The sequence below is a fragment of the Sebastes umbrosus genome, chromosome 18 (genome assembly GCF_015220745.1).
Source record: "Sebastes umbrosus isolate fSebUmb1 chromosome 18, fSebUmb1.pri, whole genome shotgun sequence".
Lineage (NCBI taxonomy): Eukaryota > Metazoa > Chordata > Actinopteri > Perciformes > Sebastidae > Sebastes > Sebastes umbrosus.
Genome location: NC_051286.1, coordinates 1,236,869 through 1,257,903, shown reverse-complemented (window position 1 = coordinate 1,257,903; position 21,035 = coordinate 1,236,869). Strand labels below are relative to the sequence as shown.

The following is a 21,035-nucleotide window of genomic DNA, read 5'->3' as shown; positions in this document are numbered from 1 at the left end:
GCGCCGCTCCCGTCTCGCTCTCGTCTCGCTCTCGTCGGGCATCCCCAGTGAGAGTCTACAGTCATGCTAGCAGCTCTGTGACGCTGTCCAAGCCCTCCAGGAAGAGCGCCAGACTTTGAAACAAAATTTTCATCGTGGTCAAACGGCAGTTATACAACTTCCGTGTCCGTCACGTGATGCCATCGGGCCCAAAAGGACTTTTTTTCCCATAGACTTCCATTTGGAAAGAGACGTCTGTAACTCAGCGCATCATTTATTTTTAAGTGAATCAACTCCCCAGTACGAACACTCTAATAGCCCTTATTTAAATCATTAGGTAATAAAAGTTGTAAAACGCACTAATAGCTGAATCCAGAGTTATTTCCCTTCCTCCGTTCATGTGAATGAGACCGAGGCTGGAGTGAGGGCTTGGAGGCGGGGTTAAAGGAAACGCTACTCTGGAAGATCCGGGCAACTTTATACTGAGAAATCAAGCTTTGTTTTTGCTTCATGCGCCGTTGAGCAACTTTCATAGGAATGAACGGATCCCCGCCTCCAACGCTGGATCCAGTTCTCTTAGATACATCCATGGGCTGTACTTTGACACAGCGGTGCTTTGAGCTACATGCTAACATGCTCACATGTTGATGTTTAGCAGGTGTAATGTTAGTTTAGCATCGTTAGCTGCTGCCTCTGTCCACAGCAGTACATTACTTTGCTCCCGTCCTGGTACTCCTGTCTGAAACTCCATTGACTGTAATAAAACACTGACTATGGAGAAGTACCTCATTCAACCACACTGAGAAACATCCAAACTATCCCTTTAATTAACATTTTCTTCAGCAGATTTTCTGGAAATTAACTATTGTACATTTTTGAATTTGATAAGAAACCTGACTACGGAGCGTATATTCACATTTGAGAAGCTGTAAACAGAATATTTGCTTAAAATAAAATTCCTTTTCTGCGACCAACTGATCGATTACTGTATTTCTTTCGGCTATAAACAGATAAATGGATAATTAGCTGTAAGATTATTGTGATATTAATATTCCTGATAATATCTACACTTCGGTATCGACTTCTGCGAACTCGTATCTGTCTAATTTTTACGCCGACTCCTTGTTAGTGAATGTGAGCGTCCGGGTCCTTTTCATGGCACCCTTCACCCACCCTGAGCCGAGCCACTCAGCCGGCCTGCCCCTATAAACAAACAAGTCCGCGGCTCGCAGCTGGTCATCGCCTTGGCAACGGTGAATCTGGAAGAAGCCGTGAGCTCCTTTTTTTTTTTTTTTTTTAAGTGTGTCTTTGTGAAGGGCTTGCAGCGATGGAACCAGGGTACTTGAGGCGTCCACAATGCTGCTGGCTGAATGCTTATTTCATTTTCTGAACAAAAAATGCAAATGTGGCGCTCCCCGCTCTCCCCTCGCCTCCCCCTTCCACCCCGACAGAGCCGCCGCGATTCGACGTTTGAAAGAGCTTAATTTTATCATGACAACTGATTCGTTCTGTATCCATGACAGAAATGAAATAGTTGGTATTCTTTTAATCTTCAAGGTTAACTTGAATTGGGTTAATTAGGATCCATGTTCAAGTTTTGGCTTCTAAACGATGAAACTGGAGGATTTTTCTCCGGTTTCACCGCAGTTTAACTCTGAAAAGTCGACTCAGATGATGTGAATGTGAAGTATTAATTAATCGTGGTTAATTGCAAATTAATGACACATTTTTTATCTGTTCAAAATGAACCTTAAAGGGAGATTTATCAAGTATTTAATACTCTTATCAACATGGGAGCGGAGAAATATGCTGCTTTGTGCAAATGTATGTATATATTTATTTATTGGAAATCAGTTAACAACACAAAACAATGACACATATTGTCCAGAAACCCTGAAAGTTTGGTGGAAGAAGAAACAAATCTGTTTTTAAAGACAACTTCAATGTTTCTCAACACAAACACACGACATGTCTGGAAAGTATAACAATACTGTTGGATTATTAGTGTATGAGGGTTAGTTTTCAATGTTTGCTTGACACGTTTACAAACTACAGTTCCCATGAGCCTCAGCAGCCAGGAGAGAAAGCCGTGTGAACCAACTAGGGATGTCAATCAATTCAAATATTTAATAGCAATTAATCACGGTTGTCCATGGCACGTTTTTTTATCAGTTCAAAAGGAGATTTGTCAAGTATATAAAACTCTTATCAACATGGGAGTGGGCAAATATGCTGCTTTATGCAAATGTATGTATATATTTATTATTGTCAATCAATGAACAACACAAAACAATGACAGATATTGATCCAGAAACCCTCACAGGTACTGCATTTAGCATAAAACAATATGCTCAAATCATAACATGGCAAACTGCAGCCCAACAGGCAACAACAGCTGTCAGTGTGTCAGTGTGCTGACTTGACTATGACTTGCCCCAAACTGCATGTGATGATCATAAAGTGGGCATGTCTGTAAAGGGGAGACTCGTGGGTACCCATAGAACCCATTTACATTCACACATCTGGAGGTCAGAGGTCAAGGGAACCCTTTGAAAATGGCCATGACAGTTTTTCCTCGCTAAAATTGAGCGTAATAATGCAGCATCATTTAGCCTCCATCACGACTAGCTAGCATGACATGGTTGGTACTGATGGATTCATCAGGTTCACTAGTTTCATATGATACCTGCAGCTTTACTCTAGCTTTAAAGAGATTTGCATTAACGCGTTATTAGCGCGTTAACTTTGCCAGCCCTGATTCAAAGTGAATCGCATGTTAAAGCTCCGTATCGCTGGTTTCATACTGTATTAAAAGGACAACTTGTCCTCGGGCCTTTTCCTCTCAGCTTCTTCCAAAAACTTCAAACTTAGCTCAGCAGAACCACTTGTGAACATGTCGTCTTTTGTTCTCCGCAGATTCCAGGCAGAACAGTTTGCTGGGAGCGCCTCCCTCCTCCTACCAGCAGCCCCAGTATCCGAGGTGAGTCGGCCAGTTTGGCTGCGTTTTTTTCTTATAAATCTGTTTTTCTGGTTTGTCGTTGGAAGTTCACGGTGAGCGTGCTGGCATTTCCCTCTTCGCTTCAACTCTTCCTGATTCAGAAATAAAAGGGGAAGACTTTAGTTTTCATTCTTTAACTCTAAAATAGGATTTAGTCTTTGTTGCATTGTCAGCCAAGGCCTTCATCGACCGCTCCATAGAAAGTTGGGCCTTTTTTTTTTAAATGTTATTTTGCAGTAAGTTTCCACATCTTTTTTTCCCTCAAACTTCCCTCTGTATGTGACACATTAAACATGTCAAGGCCCTGGTTTGTTCTTATTGTCTGCCTTCCTCCGTCGCTGCTGCTGAATTAAGATTTCTCCCCGTCGCTCCAAAACAAATTTCTCTCGAGGAGGTTTGTGCAACTTAATGAGGCATCACTAATGCTGTTGGAGGCTGCGTCGCTCCCCTGCGCCGCCTCCACCGCCGCTGCACAGTCCAGCTATTGATTCTGGCTCCAGACCCTCTCACAAGTCCTAATCAGGTTCTCTAGTTCAACTTTTCAGGCCCATTGTGGCTCGGTGTCACCTCGGGTCAGTAGTTATTAGCGGCGACTGAAAACAGTTTCTTTAACTACTCAGGACCGGACCAAATGAAATGCAGCAGGAACTTGGAGGAGAGGGGATTACCAGTTAAGTCCAGCGCCGGCCAGAGTGTGACATGGTTCAGTAATGAGGGATGGGGGCTGCCGCTCTTAGTTCCCTCTCTCGTCAAGAGACTTTTAATATCACTGTTGCATAGACACATTGTCCAGCGGCGGTTTTTGGAGGGCCGTGGCGTGCCGACTCTACGCTCAGTCCCACGGACGCCTCCCTCCGTCTCGGAGATGAGGGCGATCCGAGCCATATGGGAATATGGTTCATTTCATACTCGCTGCTTTCATGTGCGTCTTTGCTAAGTCATCTGAGAGGAGAGGCTGTTTTATCTCTTCGAGAGCTCGACCCCTCGGTAAACGCCAGGCGACGGGGATGTTAGGAGGTCACTTCAAAGCAGAGTCAAAGGCCGCCTCGCTGTTTAGGATCAGAAGGTTCCAGCATCGTATCTGTTGGCTGGACTTTCCCCCGTAACATGATTACTTCTAAACTTCTTAAGAAGTAAAATCAGATTCCTTATTGTTGAAAAGAATAGGACAAATATGAAGAATCAAGTTGGGAAAGTTGACATTAAATGTGTGATAGAGCTGCAACGACTATTCTGATTATAAATTAATCGGTTTGAGTCATTTTTTAAGAAAGGAAACAAGTCTAAATTCTCTGATTGCAGCTTCTCAAATGTGAATATTTTCTGGTTTCGTTCCTCCTCTATGACAATAAACTGAATATCTTTGAGTTTTCGACAAAACAAGACATTTGAGGACGTCATCTTGGGCTCTGAGAAACACTGATTGACATTTTTTATCATTTTATAGACTAAACAACTAACCGATTAATCAAGAACATAATCGACAATGGAAATAATCATGAAATGCAGCCCTAATGTCTGATCTTCTCTAACATTTCCTGATCTGAATCAAAACTTTGCTCAGTTTGTTTATTTAGGTTCTTTTTAGAGCTACAACTCACGATTATTATTTTATTAATAAATTTGCAGAAGAAACTAGAGCTGCAACTAACCATTATTTCCATTGTTGATTAATATTTACTCGATTAATCAATTAGTTGTTCGGTCTATAAAATGTCAGAAAATGGAGAAAAATTACGATTATATCTATCAATATTGCGATTTTTTTTTTTTTTTTTTTAAAGTTATTTTTTGGGGGGCATTTTCCATTTTTTTTATTGACAGGACAGTGGATAGAGTCTTGAAAGGGGGGAGAGAGAGAGTGGATGCGGAAAGGGCCACAGGCCGGATTCGAACCCGGGCCGCCGCGGTCAGGACCAAGCCTTAATACATGGACGCCCGCTCTACCAACTGAGCTAACCCAGGCGCCCCAATATTGTTAATTTTTTAACACTAGACCATGGGAACAAGTTGAATCATACACACCTGGGGACTTTTACTTTGGAAAATATCTAAATTACTACATTAAAAAGATGTCCTGAAGTCAAATATATCAGTCAGTCAGGAATTATTTATAATCAATGTTATATAATTTCCCTCACAGATTAGTGGTGTTTTCTTTTTAATTTATAAGGGACATGTAATGTTTTATACTTCTGGTGAATATAATCCATCAATCTGATTTCCATAGATGTATTTAGTATCTACAGTTCCCTTTGTTAACATCTTATTTTGAAAAGCGGACGTAGTCCCACGTGTCTACTTCCTCTAACTTCTCCAAGGTGGTCTCTAGCTCTCCCGTCAGCTCCGTTCTCTTTATCCATCCATGGTCAGCTCCATCGGGGCCGTTTCAATGCAGAGAACATAATGTCAGTATCTGGGTGCTCTACAGTCGTAGCGTCGGCCCATTTGACCACGGAGACGAGAGCGACGGCCGGCTCCACCGCCACGTTACCGCCATACCATGACGTTTCCTGTCCGTGACAGAGTTAGCATGCAGCTTTATCTCTGCTCTGTCTAGCTCTGCTTTTCCTGTCAATGTGTGAAACCCAAAATGTTTCCATCCTTTACTGGATGTGTAGCGTTTACCACGCTGGATTTAACATGTGAGGGTGCAGGTCGTATCCACGACGACCCTCCAACGGTTTAGACTCTCTGAGGTTTGTTTTGGTTGACGGATACGGAACGGATATGACGTCACGTTACTCAGACTACCACAATAAAAGCGGTAACTTCCTTCTACCTCCACATAGACTCAGATGAAGCAAATATATCGATTCTGACTTTAAAACATCTGTTTAGAAATCGTTATTTAAGAAATCGCGATACCTAGTGATACATTTTTTTCCCAGTCCTACTATTTTGTGCTTTCTGACCAAAGAGACCACAGAGTGTTTTAACTGCATTAACAGATTCAGAGATGTTTGAATTTCTGCTGCAGGTACCTCTTCTTCTTTTTCTTTTTCTTCTTCTTATTCCTCCTCCAAGGTCTTGATATCCACTTCAGACAGAAACAACTCTTATAATTTGTGTATTGATGAGTGTACTCAGACAGGTTTGCTGTGTTGGTGTCTCCAGGCAGCAGCAGCAGCAGCAGCAGTACGGGGGCAGAGGAGGTCACGGTTGGGATCGGGCCACGCAGTCGCAGCCGTCAGCGTACCAGCAGAACATGAGCCGCGGGGCGGGAGCAGGAGCAGGAGGGGCGGCGGCGACGGGCGGCAGCTACCAGCAGCGCTACGATAACCGCAGGGATGACTGGCACGATCGCCGGGACAACCGGGGACAGCAGCATCAGGTAAAGCACTTTAAATGCTGACGAGCTGTGGGCGGAGCTCCACTTTCATTATCATTAAAAACTTTTATTTCCCTTCATCATTTTAATAAAAGTTGTAAAGAGCTGAAATCTGATTGGCTGCTGATGCTGAACCAGTCCTCCCAGTTCACTCAGCTGGTTTTGAAATGAATGGAACGCGATCGTGTCATTCGTTAGTGGGAATTTTTGTTCGTAATCTTAACTTTTAATTCAGTTTTTATTCGTCGTTTATTCTCTAAAAGAGCGTCGGCTCATTAAGATGTTGGTTTTAAACTTTTTATTTAGACGTCATACTTTTTTACGCCAAATATTATTTTTGTTACTTATTTATCTGTCCTTTATCTTTTGGATCAATCAGTTAATTGTTTAGTCTAATAAAAATATACTCCGTTTACAACAATCATGTAAAACAGAGAAGAGCATCAAATATTAGAAATTGTTGACGATTAACTTTGTCAATCGAGTAATTGATTAATCGACTAATTATTTCTGCTCCATTATCCATTAAGGGTTTGTTTCTAGATGATATTTTCTTAAATCTGAACGAATTGACTTTTCAAGATGTTTCAAAAAAACATTTCACTTTAATGAGACACTAAAACTAAAACTCAGTGAAACATCTTAAACTGAACATTTTCAATCAAAACACATGCAGACTGTCTTCTGATTGGTCAACAGATTAGTCGACTAATCGGTCGTTTTGGTCTTAGTCCACTAAGATTTCTTTAGTCGATTAGTCGACCAAGATTTCTCTAGTCAAGTTAGACCAAAAAAAAAGATTAATCGACTAAGATTTCTTTAGTCGATTAATCGTTTTTAATGCTGTTTCCATGCTGACTGATGTATTTCTAAGAAACGTGTGAGCTCATCTCTGGTAAACAACCAGATTTAAAGTGATGCTTTGTGTGATTCGTGTGGAGAAACTCAGTTTCACAGATCTGTCGATTAAATCAACCAATCGATTAGTCGACAAAATCATATAAGTGTTGACTAAGAATTTCTTTGGTTTAGGACAACACAAAACCGTAGTCCCACGAACCCAGATACCAGATGTAGTGTGATAAGAAACTGTCTTTATCTCAGAAACTACAAGGAGCACAATCAATCAAGTATTTGGTATCTATGAACTCATAACAAATTGAATATCAAATATATGTCCACATATACAGTGTAGAAAAATAATTTCATATGGAAAACATTTAATAAACACAATGTTAGCATTTTTCATCTTTTTTTCAAAAACCCCAACTTTGACTATTTATAAAAGTGATTTTTCATGTGATCTAAAAATGTGAAAGTTGTCCTGTTGGATACTCCAGACTCTGTCCGTACCAGATTTAAACTTTTCACCAATCAGAACAAATGTTTCTCCTCATCATATTAAATATTCTGTTGTCTTTGGGCACAAATGGGTTAATGCGGATTATTTCTCCAGCAGAAAGTTTCTCCAGTGATGTTTTTAAAAGTTGTAATTTCTGTTAATTGACCCTTTTAATTAAAACATTGCTCCAGTGGACAAAATAAAACATTTTCAAATATGTAGCTAAATTTGATAAAAGTTTTAATTCCTGAAAGGTTGTTTTGTTTTTTCATGTTCTTGTTTTCTTCTTGGTTTTATTTAATTTTTTTATTCGTTTTATTTTTTTATTGTATTTTTCATTTCTTTTCATTTTTATTTTTTTATTTGTTTTATTTTTTTCCAACATAAAAACTTTTTTTTTTTTCTTTTTTTTTTTTTAATTTTGTGGATTTGAAAGATGAAATCTTAAAACTATTTTAATATTTGATCCATGTGAAGGAAATGTGAAGTTTCCAGCAAAAAAGGAGAAAAACTAGATTTTAAAAAACAGTCAAATCACTGTTACAGATAAATTAAATTGATTAAATTACATTTATATTTTTATTATTTTTATGTTATAAGTCTGTAATCATGGTATCAGTTTTATTATTTAAAATGAGTCATTTATTTAACTTGTATTAACTCTGTAATGTGTATTTGTGTGTTTCAGAGCTACAGTACCGGCCGCGGTTACCCTCCTCCTCCTCCATCCAGAAGATACGACTGGAACTAAACTCAAAGTAACGTTGGACTTTGGGACTTTCAGGGCGGGCGACTATTTGTAGGGGAGACATGTCATCTTTCTTTTTTTTGTTTTTAATTTTATTGTCTTCTTGTACAATTAAATGGGTTGTTTTTTTCCTTTTTATTCTACTTACAAACAAAAAGGTGTATTATGTAACTTGTGATTTTTAAGACAAAGAGCCTGTAAAACTTGTAAAATACAAGTGTGTGTCAATGAGGACAAAATGTCCCGCTGTGTTTATTTTTGAGACGAATCTCTCCAACGTGGTTCATGTGTTTAGAAAAAGTAACAAAAACGTGAAATAAAAGAATTACAGTGATGTTGGGATTATATTTGTCTGAAAGGAATTATATATATAAAGGACTTTATTTTTATTCACACTTAAATTTTACTTAAATTAAACTGAAAAAAACACTTATATTTAATAAAACTCCCACTAGTATCAAGATTATTTAAAAAAAAATGAAAAGTGATATTTTTAGATTTATCTGAAGTATTTTCTGGTGAATATTCCGGTTTATTTAAGCGTCGCAGTGACACTGTTTTATATCCACATCTCATGTTTATACCGTGAGTTCACCACATGTCATTTCTCCAAATACCATTTTTTTAAAAACTGAAGAAATTTTCGCTCCACAAAAAAAAAAACATTGAAATGTCCAAATTGAAAATATAATTTTATTCAATACTGGAAACAAATTGTGACAAAAGAATATTTACTGATTTATTTACTTCCAATGAAAATATTTCTCAATTCGTTTAATTCCGAACCGAGAATGTGCTGAATCCCTCCTCTATAGCCTCTATTGCTTCACTTTGTATTCACTTTATATATAAACCTGCAATAATTTAATATGTGGTGTGAATGAATGGGAAGCACATCAGTGAACGTGCCTCGTCCTGATGTGATGCTTTTACGCAGCAGCAGCAGTCACATAAAAAACGACTGAACAAATATTGTTTTAAAAGAGGAAGAAAATCAGAACATTCAGACCAGTCAAGGCTCTAATAATATACAGTTTATTTTTGCACCTTATTGCTCAAAACCACTGAGTGTCTCTTGAGTCCCTGTGTGCGCAAAGGAACCAGAACTTTACGCACAGAAAGAAAGAAAGAAAGAAAGAAAAAAAGTCTGGTGCTAGTTTTTTGTCCTCCAGCCGGTTCTCCCAAAAAATCCAACCCGGGAATGAGGCCCCACAGGCCGGCTGCCGTCTGTCCTCCTCCCGGTGTCCCTACCACGTCCTCCCGTACAGTAAACTGGAGCCCATCATGCTGTTTGTGTACTCGATTAGAGCCGCGTCCGTCTGCGTCAGGTTGATCTGACCGTGCAGTCCCATCGGAGGACTCGGGGACAAATCGTCCAGCTCCTCCGTGGAGGACAGATGGTTCACCTGGTTCACCTGGTTCACCTGCTGCTGGTTACCCCGGGTCACCTGGTTCACCTGCTGCTGGTTCACCTGGTTCACCTGCTGCTGGTTCCCCCGGGTCACCTGGTTCACCTGCTGCTGGTTCACCTGGTTCAACTGCTGCACCTGGTTCACCTGCTGCACCTGGTTCACCTGGTTCACCTGCTGGTTCTGCTGGTTCACCTGGTTCACCTGCTGCACCTGGTTCACCTGGTTCACCTGGTTCACCTGCTGCTGCTGCATGCCCTTACCGTTCTTGGAGAGGACCGGGGACACGGAGGAGGAGCGTTGGGTCGTGGTGCACAGACCTCCACCTTCACCTCTTCCTCCTCCTCCACCTCCAGCACCTCCACCTGTCCCGTCCTGCTGCAGCGGCTGCCCAACCTTGTCCTTGGTCTGCCTTTTGAGCTTGTATCGGTGGTTCTGGAACCAGATCTTGACCTGGTTGGGGCTGAGGTGGATGAGGCCGGCCAGGTGTTCTCTCTCAGGAGCGGACAGGTACTTCTGCTGCTTGAAGCGCCGCTCGAGTTCGTACACCTGAGCCTGCGAGAAGAGCACGCGCCGCTTCCTCCTCGGCGCCGAGTGCAGCGTCACCATGGAGACCATGGAGGACTTGGAGCTGGAGTCCATCCCGGCCAGGCTGCTCATCATCCCGGACACGTTCATCCCGTTCATCCCGCCGGACGGGCCCATGAATCTGGAGACTTAGACAACAAATAATCAACGATTGGATTTTAAAACCAAGAAAACAATTAAATCACATCCGTATATTTATCAAACATTGATGCATTTAATGGGTTGTTAAAAACACACAAAATAATTCAATTCATTACTAAATTACTTTTTCTTTTTTTTCTTTTTTTATATTTATTGTTTTTTTGTTCATTTTGAAACAACACAACAAACATTCACAAACGTCCCCAATAATAACATTCTCGGTACAAAGAAACTTAAAATATTAATATAAAATAAGCCAGTACAGACACAGGAAAAACATATATACAAAAAATAGATATATAAGTAAAAAGAATATCCAAATTACTAAATTACTAATAAAAAACTTTAATTTAAAAGTTAAATAAGCAGAAAAGTTCAGTGGAAAACAAGTAAACATCTTGCTATTATTTATATAAACTTATAATTACATTTAGGATTAAATCCCGTTATCAAAGCACAAATATGAGATATTCTTTATTATAACAGACCTATAAATGTATATTTAAAGCAATTAAAGTCACTATGGAAGACCATAAACACTTATAAGTCACTATATGTTAATTAAAAATTATATTAAGTTATTAAATCCACAGATAATTATCAACTTGGAAAATTAAAGCATTTCAAAGTCACTAAAGTGAATTCTGAGGCCTGTTTGACGTCCTAATAGAGGGAGATAATAGTAGAGATCTGAGTGCCTTAAAATATACAATAAAAAGTCATTTTAATATTTTTATTTTTGTTTATAGCTCATTTTGTATATTGGTAGAAATTCATTTTTTTTATTCTTATTTTATTCTAAGGTTTTTAATCTATTCTTTTGTTATTATACTGTTTAACTTGCACCAACAAAACCAAAGCAAATTCTTAGTGTATACGTCTCACACCTGAATATAAACACCATTCTGATACTGATTCTGATTCTGAGAGAATAATAGAAATTTAGGTGCCTTAAAATATACAATAAAAAGTCACTTTAATCTTAATGTGTGCTCTTAAATTCAGACACATTTTTGGAACATGTCACAGTTTTTCCATCGTGCGTAAAAGCACCACATTTTCTCCTTTTTACAACTTCTCCGATTTAAAACTTTGAATTGTTTGAACTTTGAAACTTTAAAAGTTAAAAGTCTATATGATGATTATATATATTTATATTTATATAGTATTATTATATTAAGTTATTATGGAATCCACAGATAATTAAAAAAAAAACTGTCAACTTTGAAAATTAAAGCATTTCAAAGTCACTAAAGTGAATTCTGAGGCCTGTTTGACGTCCTAATGGAGGGAGAGAATAGTAGAAATTTAGGTGCCATAAAATATACAATAAAAAGTCATTTTAATCTTTTTATTTTTGTTTGTAGCTTATTTGTATATTGGTAGAAATTAAATTTTTTTATTCTTATCTCATTCTAACGTTTTTATCTATTCTTTGTTATTATACTGCTTATTTGCACCAACATAACCAAAGCAGATTCCTAGTCTTAACCTCTTACACCTGAAAATAAACACCATTCTGATTCTGTGCTCTTAAATTCAGACACATTTTTGGAACATTTCACAGTTTTTCCATCGTGCGTAAAAGACCAAATATGAGATATTCTTTATTATAACAGACCTATAAATGTATATTTAAATCAATTAAAGTCACTATTGAAGATCATAAACACCTTGTGGTCACTATATATGATGATTAAACATTATATTAAGTTATTATTAAATCCACAGATAATTTAAAAATATATATATAAACTTGGAAAATTAAAGAAATGTAGGTGCCATAAAATATACGATAAAAAGTCATTTTAATCTAAATGTGTGATCTTAAATTCAGACACATCTTTGGAGGATTTCACAGTTTTTCCATCATGCGTAAAAGCGTCACATTTTCTCCTTTTCACAACTTTGAATTGAAGTTTCAAGTCTATATGATGATTAAAAATTACATTAAGTTATTATTAAATCCACAGATAATTTAACCATAAACTTTGAAAATTAACGCATTTCAAAGTCACTAGACATTTTTGGAGGATTTCACAGTTTTTTCCATCGTGCGTATTTTTTTATTCTTATTTTATTCTAACGTTTTATCTATTCTTTTGTTATTATACTGTTTAACTTGCACCAACAAAACCAAAGCAAATTCCTAGTCTATATCTCTTACACCTGAATATAAACACCATCCTGATTCTGATTCTGATTCTGATTCTGATGTCTGCTCTTAAATTCAGACACATTTTTGGAGCATTTCACAGTTCTTCCATCGTGCGTAAAAGCGCCACATTTTCTCTTTTTTTACAACTTATAATTGAAGTGTAAAGTCTTACTGGTCTGGTATCTGGGCTCCGGGTCTCTGTACCAGGCTCCTCCGGTCCTCACCGTCTCCTGGTAGGACGGAAGATCTCCCACGGTCCCGATGCCGCCGCTGCAGAACCCTCCTGCGGACCCGGAGAACTGTGGCACCCCGTGGTGATGTGGAACCACATGGTGGTAGGCGGCTGCTGCTGAGGCTGAGGAAGAGGAGGAGGATGAGGATGAAGAGGAGGAGGACAGGTGGTGATGGTGATGGTGGTGGTGGTGGTGATGGAGATGAGGCTCCTGGTGGTGCTGATGGTGCTGGTGCGTACCGGGCTGCTGGGAGACCTGCTGCTGCCGGTACCCGGGATCCATCCCTCCGAACCTCCGGTAGCTGTCCTCCATCGGGCTCAGAATGTCGGTGACTGAGAAGGGGGTGGAGTGCTTTGGGCTGAAGGACATGGTGCTCTGGTTCTGCTTCTGGATGTGGTCCGGGTCGGTCCGGTTCTGCCTGCGTCCCCCTCCCTCCCTCCAGTCTGTCTCCCTGAGAGGAGGTCCAGCTGCTCGGCTGCAGGAGGAGACGAGCTGTCCTGGTTATCCAGCTGGACTCAGACTCCTCCGACTCTCAGAGGGCGGAGCGACGCGCACAGCAGACAACAGTTCACATCACAGAGGTAAAATGGTTTGGACCTACTTTCTTCATCTAATGATGATGATGATGATGATGATGAAAAACAAACATCCTGCTATTCAATCTGAGCCAATGACCAGGACCTTTTTGTAGCATCTTTCTCAGAGTACTGCTGATTCCTGACAACCTGTGAACGCAGCACCGCTTCAAGGCTTCAAAGCTTCAAGGCTGCAAGGCTGCAACATTGTAACAAAGTCCATGTTGGAGTGTTGTGTGTTACATTGGAACTACTTCCTGAAGTCCATGTTGGAGTGTTGTGTGTTACATTGGAACTACTTCCTGAAGTCCATGTTGGAGTGTTGTGTGTTACATTGTTTGGAGTGTTGTGTGTTACATTGTAACTACTTCCTGTAGTCCATGGAGTGTTGTGTGTTACATTGTAACTACTTCCTGAAGTCCTTGGAGTGTTGTGTGTTACATTGTTTGGAGTGTTGTGTGTTACATTGTTTGGAGTGTTGTGTGTTACATTGTAACTACTTCCTGTAGTCCATGGAGTGTTGTGTGTTACATTGTAACTACTTCCTGAAGTCCTTGGAGTGTTGTGTTACATTGTTTGGAGTGTTGTGTGTTACATTGTAACTACTTCCTGAAGTCCTTGGAGTGTTGTGTTACATTGTTTGGAGTGTTGTGTGTTACATTGTAACTTTACTGCGACGCCCAGCTCCAGCTCTCTGCTCAGCTACGTGTCTCTCTCTCTCTCTGTCTCTCTCCATTCACCTCTGTGTGTAACTACTGACCTGCTGCATGCTTCCTGCACACAGCTAATGAAGAACCAGGTCCATTTTGTAAATCACATCACACACACACAGACACAGTATGGGAATGTAAATGTTGGTGGTACTGGAGCACACAGAACAGAGGCAGAGTGAAGGACGCAGCGTTTCAGTCTCTGCTTCCTCTGCAGAGAGCAACATTGTTGCAGCACTTCTGTCGGATATCTCCTCCGTTATTATACAGCAACACCACGGCCGAGCTTCAGACCTGTATGACGAGCTTCACTTATAATACTCACATTACCACATTTATTATCCCATTTAATATCACTTATTATTAACATTTTTTTAATTTTTTAATTTTATTTAGTTTATTTATTTAATTGTATTTAGTTTTAGTTTTATTTTTCAGTTGACATTACAGAGGTGAGTTGAGAAAATGGTTTGGACCTACCTTCTTCATCTGATGATGATGATGATGATGATGTTTGACCCAAACAAGAACGCGGACGCACAAATTCCTCAGACGAGCTTAACTTATAATACTCACATTAACACATGTATTATCCCATTTAATATTACTTATTATTAACATTTTTTTAATTTTTTAATTTAATTTAGTTTTATTTTTATTTTTCAGTTCACATTACAGAGGTAAGTGGAGGAAATGGTTTGGACCTACTTTCTTCTTCTTCATCTGATGATGATGATGATGATGATGATGATGGTGATGATGATGGTTAATGAGGTTTGACCCAAACAAGAACGCGGACGCACAAATTCCTTTAAAGCCACAGACGAGCTTCTCTTATAATAAAATAAAATATATTTTTGTTGCCTATTTTTTTTTACATTTTGGGAACTTGTATTGTTTGGAGCTGCAGGTTGTTTTATGTTCAAAGGGTCCAGAACTTTTCATTGTAATTTCTCGACTTCTCCGTCTGGCTGACCTAACTTCTGTAACACCTCCACCTGTCAGGTTTTACTGTGTTTTCATTTTTTCATTTTTACGCACGAATGGATGTGAATGAAAGCTGCAGTTCTATTTTCTTACTCGGATATGAACTCACTTCTTTGTTCAGTTTAATTTTCATTTATTGCATTTTTTTTTTCCTGTAAATAAAACCTCACGTTATATTTAATTTGATTTAATTCTCCATCAACGAATAGACCTTTAATCACAGTTGTTTTCTGTAATTTAACTCAGTTAGAAATTGAACAGTTTCTTGTCTTGAAAATATAAAGTTTCTCTTACTGATTGTGAAGATAAATGTTTTAAAGCATTTTTAATTCAACTTTATTATTCAGATTTTCTTTTTCTTCCAATTCCAGTTTTTACTGTGAATTTTTTAGCACACAAATGAGTATTTTATCAAATCTGACAGCCATAAAAGTCACCTGAATATCTTTATAAATAGGCTATTTATTTATTTATTTATCATATAGGCCTGTTTTATAGTTGTAAAACAAAACACTTTACTGTTTAATTTGTGCCACCATTAATCTATTAATGTTTTATTTACTTAACCACATGATACTTAATTCATTTATGATCATTTGTTATAAATGTTCTTATTTATTTTCCTCTCTGTCTAATTCTAACAAATTAATTTAACATTTCGATTTTTTTTAAAAGTTAAACTTTTGAGAATTTCTTGACTTATGGAAGATTTTAAACTCGAAATTATTTTTTCTTATTATTATTATTATTATTAATTGATTTATATAAAATGTTTGGAATGAGGCGACAAGTTAGTTGATCCACAGAGAAAAGAAATCTTAAAACTCGTTATATTAATTTATAAGATCTATTAAAAAAATACAGAAAACTGGAGACCAGAACAACCAACATCTAAAGTAAATTTCCAACGTTTTTTTTACTTTAATTTTTAATTTTATCACTTTAATATTTTGTCAGAATTTTAAAAATATAAAATATTCTGAGTGCATTTCTGCAGATGTTTCCTGCAGGTTCCTCTTGAATTAATAACTATATTATATTATATAATATAATATAATATTATATTATATTATATTATATTATATTATATTATATCATATTATATGATATTATATTATATGATATCCTATCATATTATATTATATCATATCATATCATATTATATTATATTATATTATATATCATATTATATTATATCATATTATATTATATTATATTATATTATATTATATTATATTATATTATATTATATTATATATCATATTATATCATATCATATCATATTATATTATATTATATTATATATCATATTATATTATATTATATTATATTATATTATATTATATTGTATTATATTATATATCATATTATATCATATCATATCATATTATATTATATTATATTGTATTATATTATATTATATATCATATTATATTATATTATATTATATTATATTATATTGTATTATATTATATATCATATTATATTATATTATATTGTATTATATTATATTATATATCATATTATATTATATTATATTATATTATATTGTATTATATTATATCATAATATATGATATTATATTATATATCATATTATATCATATCATATCATATTATATTATATTATATTGTATTATATTATATTATATATCATATTATATTATATTATATTATATTATATTATATTATATTATATTGTATTATATTATATCATAATATATGATATTATATAATGCACCTTTAAAAGGTGTAAACAGTCCGAGCAGCCAATCACCTGCTGACCTGCTGCCTCACGTCACTTCATATGTTCGCTCTTCTCTCTCTCTCTAGTTTTCAGGCTGCGGATTAAAATACGCTTTTATTTCCTCTCCGGTGAACTGAGCAGCTGCAGGAAGCACCGGGACTCACCGGGACCTCAGCGGAGCTTCACCCCGGGATCAGAGCTCCATTCCCGGATCAGAGAGAGGTAACCCACCGGGAGGAACCGGGAGGAACCGGGAACACACCAGAAAGAGAGAGAGAGAGCTGATGCAGCTTCATGGACTCATCATCTTTACAGATGTTTTCTGTTCCAGCTGTTTAATACGAAGTTTGTTATGAGTTTAATCAATTAATTATTATGATATCTGTATAATATTCTATATACAGTATATATAGGGCCTCTGGCGTTTCTGATGTCACTATACAGACTCACTTATATTGTTTAATGACTTTATAGTTACTTAAAATAATAATAAATTAAATTATAATAATAATTAATTAATTAATTATACTGTAAGTCTATTATTATTATTATTATTATTTTTATTTAATTAAATATTATTATAAACTATAAACTCACTATAAACTACCACAGACACATTATACTGTAAGTTTATTATTTTTATGTGTCTGTGGTAGTTTATAGTGAGTTTATAGTTACTTAAGATAATAATAATAATTATAATAATAATCCCATAGAGACTTACATTACAATGTGTCTGTGGTAGTTTATAATGACTTTATAGTTACTTAAAATAATAATTAATTAAATAATAAGAATAAGAATAATAAGAATAATAGATATTTTTAACTCTTATAATTTCTCTTCTGATGTCTCTATAATTTTCCTAAAAAGAGTTCATGTTGCCTCTAAAGTTTCATACAGATTTATAATGTGTCTCTGCTACAGTTTACTGACTTTATGTCGACTTAAAGAAGCTTTTTAAAGATGTTATATAATATTATAATATTCTCATCAGGGACCTCTAATGTGTCTGAGGGAGTTTAAGGGGAGTTTATTACATTTATCTTATAATATCTTAATATAAAGGGACTACATGTACTGTAAAGTTACTTTATGGTCTTTCTTATGTTATCATACAGTTTTATACGCTTCTAATGTCTCTTAATGGTGAATTAATTAAGGCGTTTTAATTCTTATAATATGTTTTATAGCACCATAATACTGACTACATGTTACTAATGTCATCAGAGTATACGGACACACTTAATGAATTTATGGAGACTTAAAGGATGATATGATATTATAAAGTTCCCATAAGGACTTATAATGTGTCTATAATCAGTTTAAGGTGAATTAATTCTACTGAGGGGTGTTTTTACTTTCTTAATATGAAATATATGTTATAATATCACTATGATATTATAATTACACTATATATATATAAGCTTCCACTGAGATCATGTCCTTAGTGTTATTTATTTATTTATTTATTTATTTATTGTGGATTTGAAGGTTTTATCAACATGGGAGAGTTTATATTGTTCAAGTTAATAAACTATTTTATTATTATTATTTTATTTTCTAAGCTGATTCCAGCAGTTTTAGACTACTTTTAGCTACTATAAGGCCAACAAAATAATAAATAAATGACTTTTTATTCCTTTGTGATAGAAAATGCAGTTTACAGAAACTACAGTTGACTGAATAAAGAAAAAAAAATCCCAATAATTAACAGAAAATGGAGATATTGTTTTATTCTTACTCTGTAATAATAAAGTCTTTTTTTCAGACTTCCTCAGACTCAGTTGTTGGTTACTTAGATGTCTTTATTCTGCTTTATTAAAGTCTATATTTAATGTATTTAAACTCTGAACGAACCTCCACCATGAACCTCCACCTGTTTCCCTCCTGCAGAAATCTAATGTGAGAGAGAATCTGTGTGAATAAGCAGCAGAGTGGGCAGAAAGAACAGAAACATTCACGTCTTTCTTCCTTTAAAAGGCTCCGTCCTCTCATTTAACTCCTCTGTGAAGGTCATTGAAGGTCAGTGAAGGTCAGTGAACCTTCGTCTTCTCATCTATCAGAGAAAAATCTTCTTGTAAGTCAGAGAAGAAAATCTTTTTCAGCTCTGAGAGACGTCGTCCTCGACCTCCGGCTGCTCTCTGAATAACATGCTTTAATTATAATATTAATATTAATAATAAAGAGACTTGATTAAATCCCTCTGTGGTTAAGTGAGTTTATTTGCAGCAAGAAAAAAAGACTGAACTGCTTCATGTTTACTTCTAAAAAAAGAGGATTTTATGATTTAATTTGAATATTTCAGTTTCAAAATAATCAATTTATTTATTTATTTATTTATTTATTTATTTATTTATTTATTTATTTATTTATTTATCTATTTATTTATTTATTTTAGAATAAAACTTAAATCCTAGTTTTCAAGCTGATCTGTCAAAACCTCAAATGTTTTTATACAACTGTTGTATTTTATTTTATTAAAAATTATTTTTTTTGCTCTTGTAAACCTCAAACATGAGTTAAAGTTATCACTGTGTGATGTGGAATAATACTTAAATATGATAAATATGGAAACAAGGCTGTGAGATATCGAGATATTAATGTTGTATCTGTGAGAGAATAATCTGTTTAAAAGTGACCTTTAGTTCATGTTTAATGGTTAAATCTAACTTTAAGTGTATTTCTACAAACTTAAGTGACAATTTAAGGAAGTTTGAAAATTTTCTTTAAAAATAATAAAAAGTAAAAAAACATGTTTACATTTAAGTTCATCTCCTCCAGTGATAAAATATTCATCTTTTTTACCAGCTGAAATCACCGAGGAAGATATTTGTTGGTGATTTAGAAGAAGAAGGTCAAGAAGTGAAATGTTCATTCAGCGCCTGGCAGCAGAGAAACAATTCCGCCATTTTGGACTGAAAGCGACGACCGGACGCCAGTAAAACATCCGCCTACAAAGAGCCGTACAAAAGAAAAACTAATTTATTTCTAATTTATGGTCATATTCTACTGAAATGTCCTGTGTTAAATAATAAAATATTATAAATATAATAAGCGGTTTCAGTCCAAGATGGCGGCTGTAGCTGTTTTGTCTCTTTGATTTATGTGTTTCTAAGATTCTGGGTACTTTCACTTCTTGATGAGTTTTCTGGTCATTTCACCTGTGGCGTCGTCGTGTCTCAGACTGAGGGTGGAGGGTAGAAGAGGAGGAGGAGGAGGAGGAGGAGTAGAAAGAGGAGGTGGAGGGACACTACAACATGTAACTCCTCCTTTTACGTCTCCTTTCATTCCTCCCCTCAGTTTAATCCTCAGCTCTCTGGAGGAGCATTAGGCCGAGCAGCTGGGGTCCATGAACGCCTCTTCAAAAGGCAGCCCACTCCATCCAGGAGGAGGAGGAGGAGGAAGAGGAGGAGGAGGAGGAGGAGGTCAGACCACCTGGCTCCTGAGACTAGAAAAATCCACTAAAACTCCTCACTGAGAGGAAGAGGAGGAGGAGGAGGAGGAGGACGAGGAGGAAGAGGAGGAGGAGGAGGAAGAGGAGGAGGACGAGGAGGAAGAGGAGGAGGAGGAGGAAGAGGAGGAGGAAGAGGAGGAGGAAGAGCACAGGGAGGAGGAGGAGGAGGAGGAGGAGGAGGAGGACGAGGAGGAAGAGGAGGAGGAGGAGGAAGAGGAGGAGGAAGAGGAGGAGGAAGAGCACAGGGAGGAGGAGGAGGAGGAGGAGGAGAAGGGGGAGGAGGAATAGGAGGAGGAGGAGGAGGAGAAGAGGGAGGAGGAATAGGAGGAGGAGGAGGAGGAGGAAGAGGAGGAGGAGGAGGAGGAGGTCAGACCACCTGGCTCCTGAGACTAGAAAAATCCACTAAAACTCCTCACTGAGAGGAAGAGGAGGAGGAGGAGGAGGAGGACGAGGAGGAAGAGGAGGAGGAGGAGGAAGAGGAGGAGGAAGAGGAGGAGGAAGAGGACAGGGAGGAGGAGGAGGAGGAGGAGAAGGGGGAGGAGGAGGAGGAGGAGGAGGAGGAGGAGGAAGAGGAGGAGGAGGAGGAGGAGGAGGAGGAGGAATAGGAATAGGAGGAGGAGGAAGAGGAGGAGG

The 21,035-nt window shown here is 36.9% G+C and overlaps 2 protein-coding genes across 4 annotated transcripts in view; one reads left to right on the top strand and one right to left on the bottom strand.

The window, feature by feature from the left end:
- The window catches only part of xrn2 (5'-3' exoribonuclease 2), a 45,373-nt gene extending 36,640 nt beyond the window's left edge, over positions 1-8,733 (top strand). For 2 of the 3 annotated variants that reach the window (XM_037750772.1, XM_037750771.1), the window contains 3 exons: positions 2,896-2,959; positions 6,095-6,311; positions 8,339-8,733. In XM_037750772.1, coding sequence (XP_037606700.1) covers positions 2,896-2,959; positions 6,095-6,311; positions 8,339-8,401 — 344 coding nt within the window. In that variant the 3' untranslated portion in view covers positions 8,402-8,733. Of the gene's footprint in view, positions 1-2,895; positions 2,972-6,094; positions 6,312-8,338 lie in introns of those variants that run through there. The other variant, XM_037750773.1, reaches the window with a different exon arrangement.
- A 901-nt stretch (positions 8,734-9,634) lies between these two features.
- Positions 9,635-13,358, bottom strand: nkx2.4b (NK2 homeobox 4b). The gene is made up of 3 exons (XM_037750775.1): positions 12,867-13,358; positions 9,904-10,523; positions 9,635-9,828 (listed from the first exon to the last, which is right to left on the bottom strand). Exons 1-3 carry the CDS (start codon positions 13,294-13,296, stop codon positions 9,646-9,648), a joined length of 1,233 nt encoding a protein of 410 aa, XP_037606703.1. The 5' UTR covers positions 13,297-13,358; the 3' UTR covers positions 9,635-9,645.
- Between the last annotated feature and the right edge of the window lie 7,677 nt (positions 13,359-21,035).

Excerpts from the sequence above, each read along its gene's own strand:
- nkx2.4b (XM_037750775.1), bottom strand. The coding sequence starts at position 13,296 with ATGTCCTTCAGCCCAAAGCACTCCACCCCCTTCTCAGTCACCGACATT. Across the intron at positions 10,524-12,866 it reads GGAGCCCAGATACCAGACCA|TCTCCAGATTCATGGGCCCG; the intron begins GTAAGACTTTAC and ends TTGTTGTCTAAG. Across the intron at positions 9,829-9,903 it reads ACCAGCAGCAGGTGAACCAG|CAGCAGGTGAACCAGGTGAA; the intron begins GTGACCCGGGGG and ends CGGGGTAACCAG.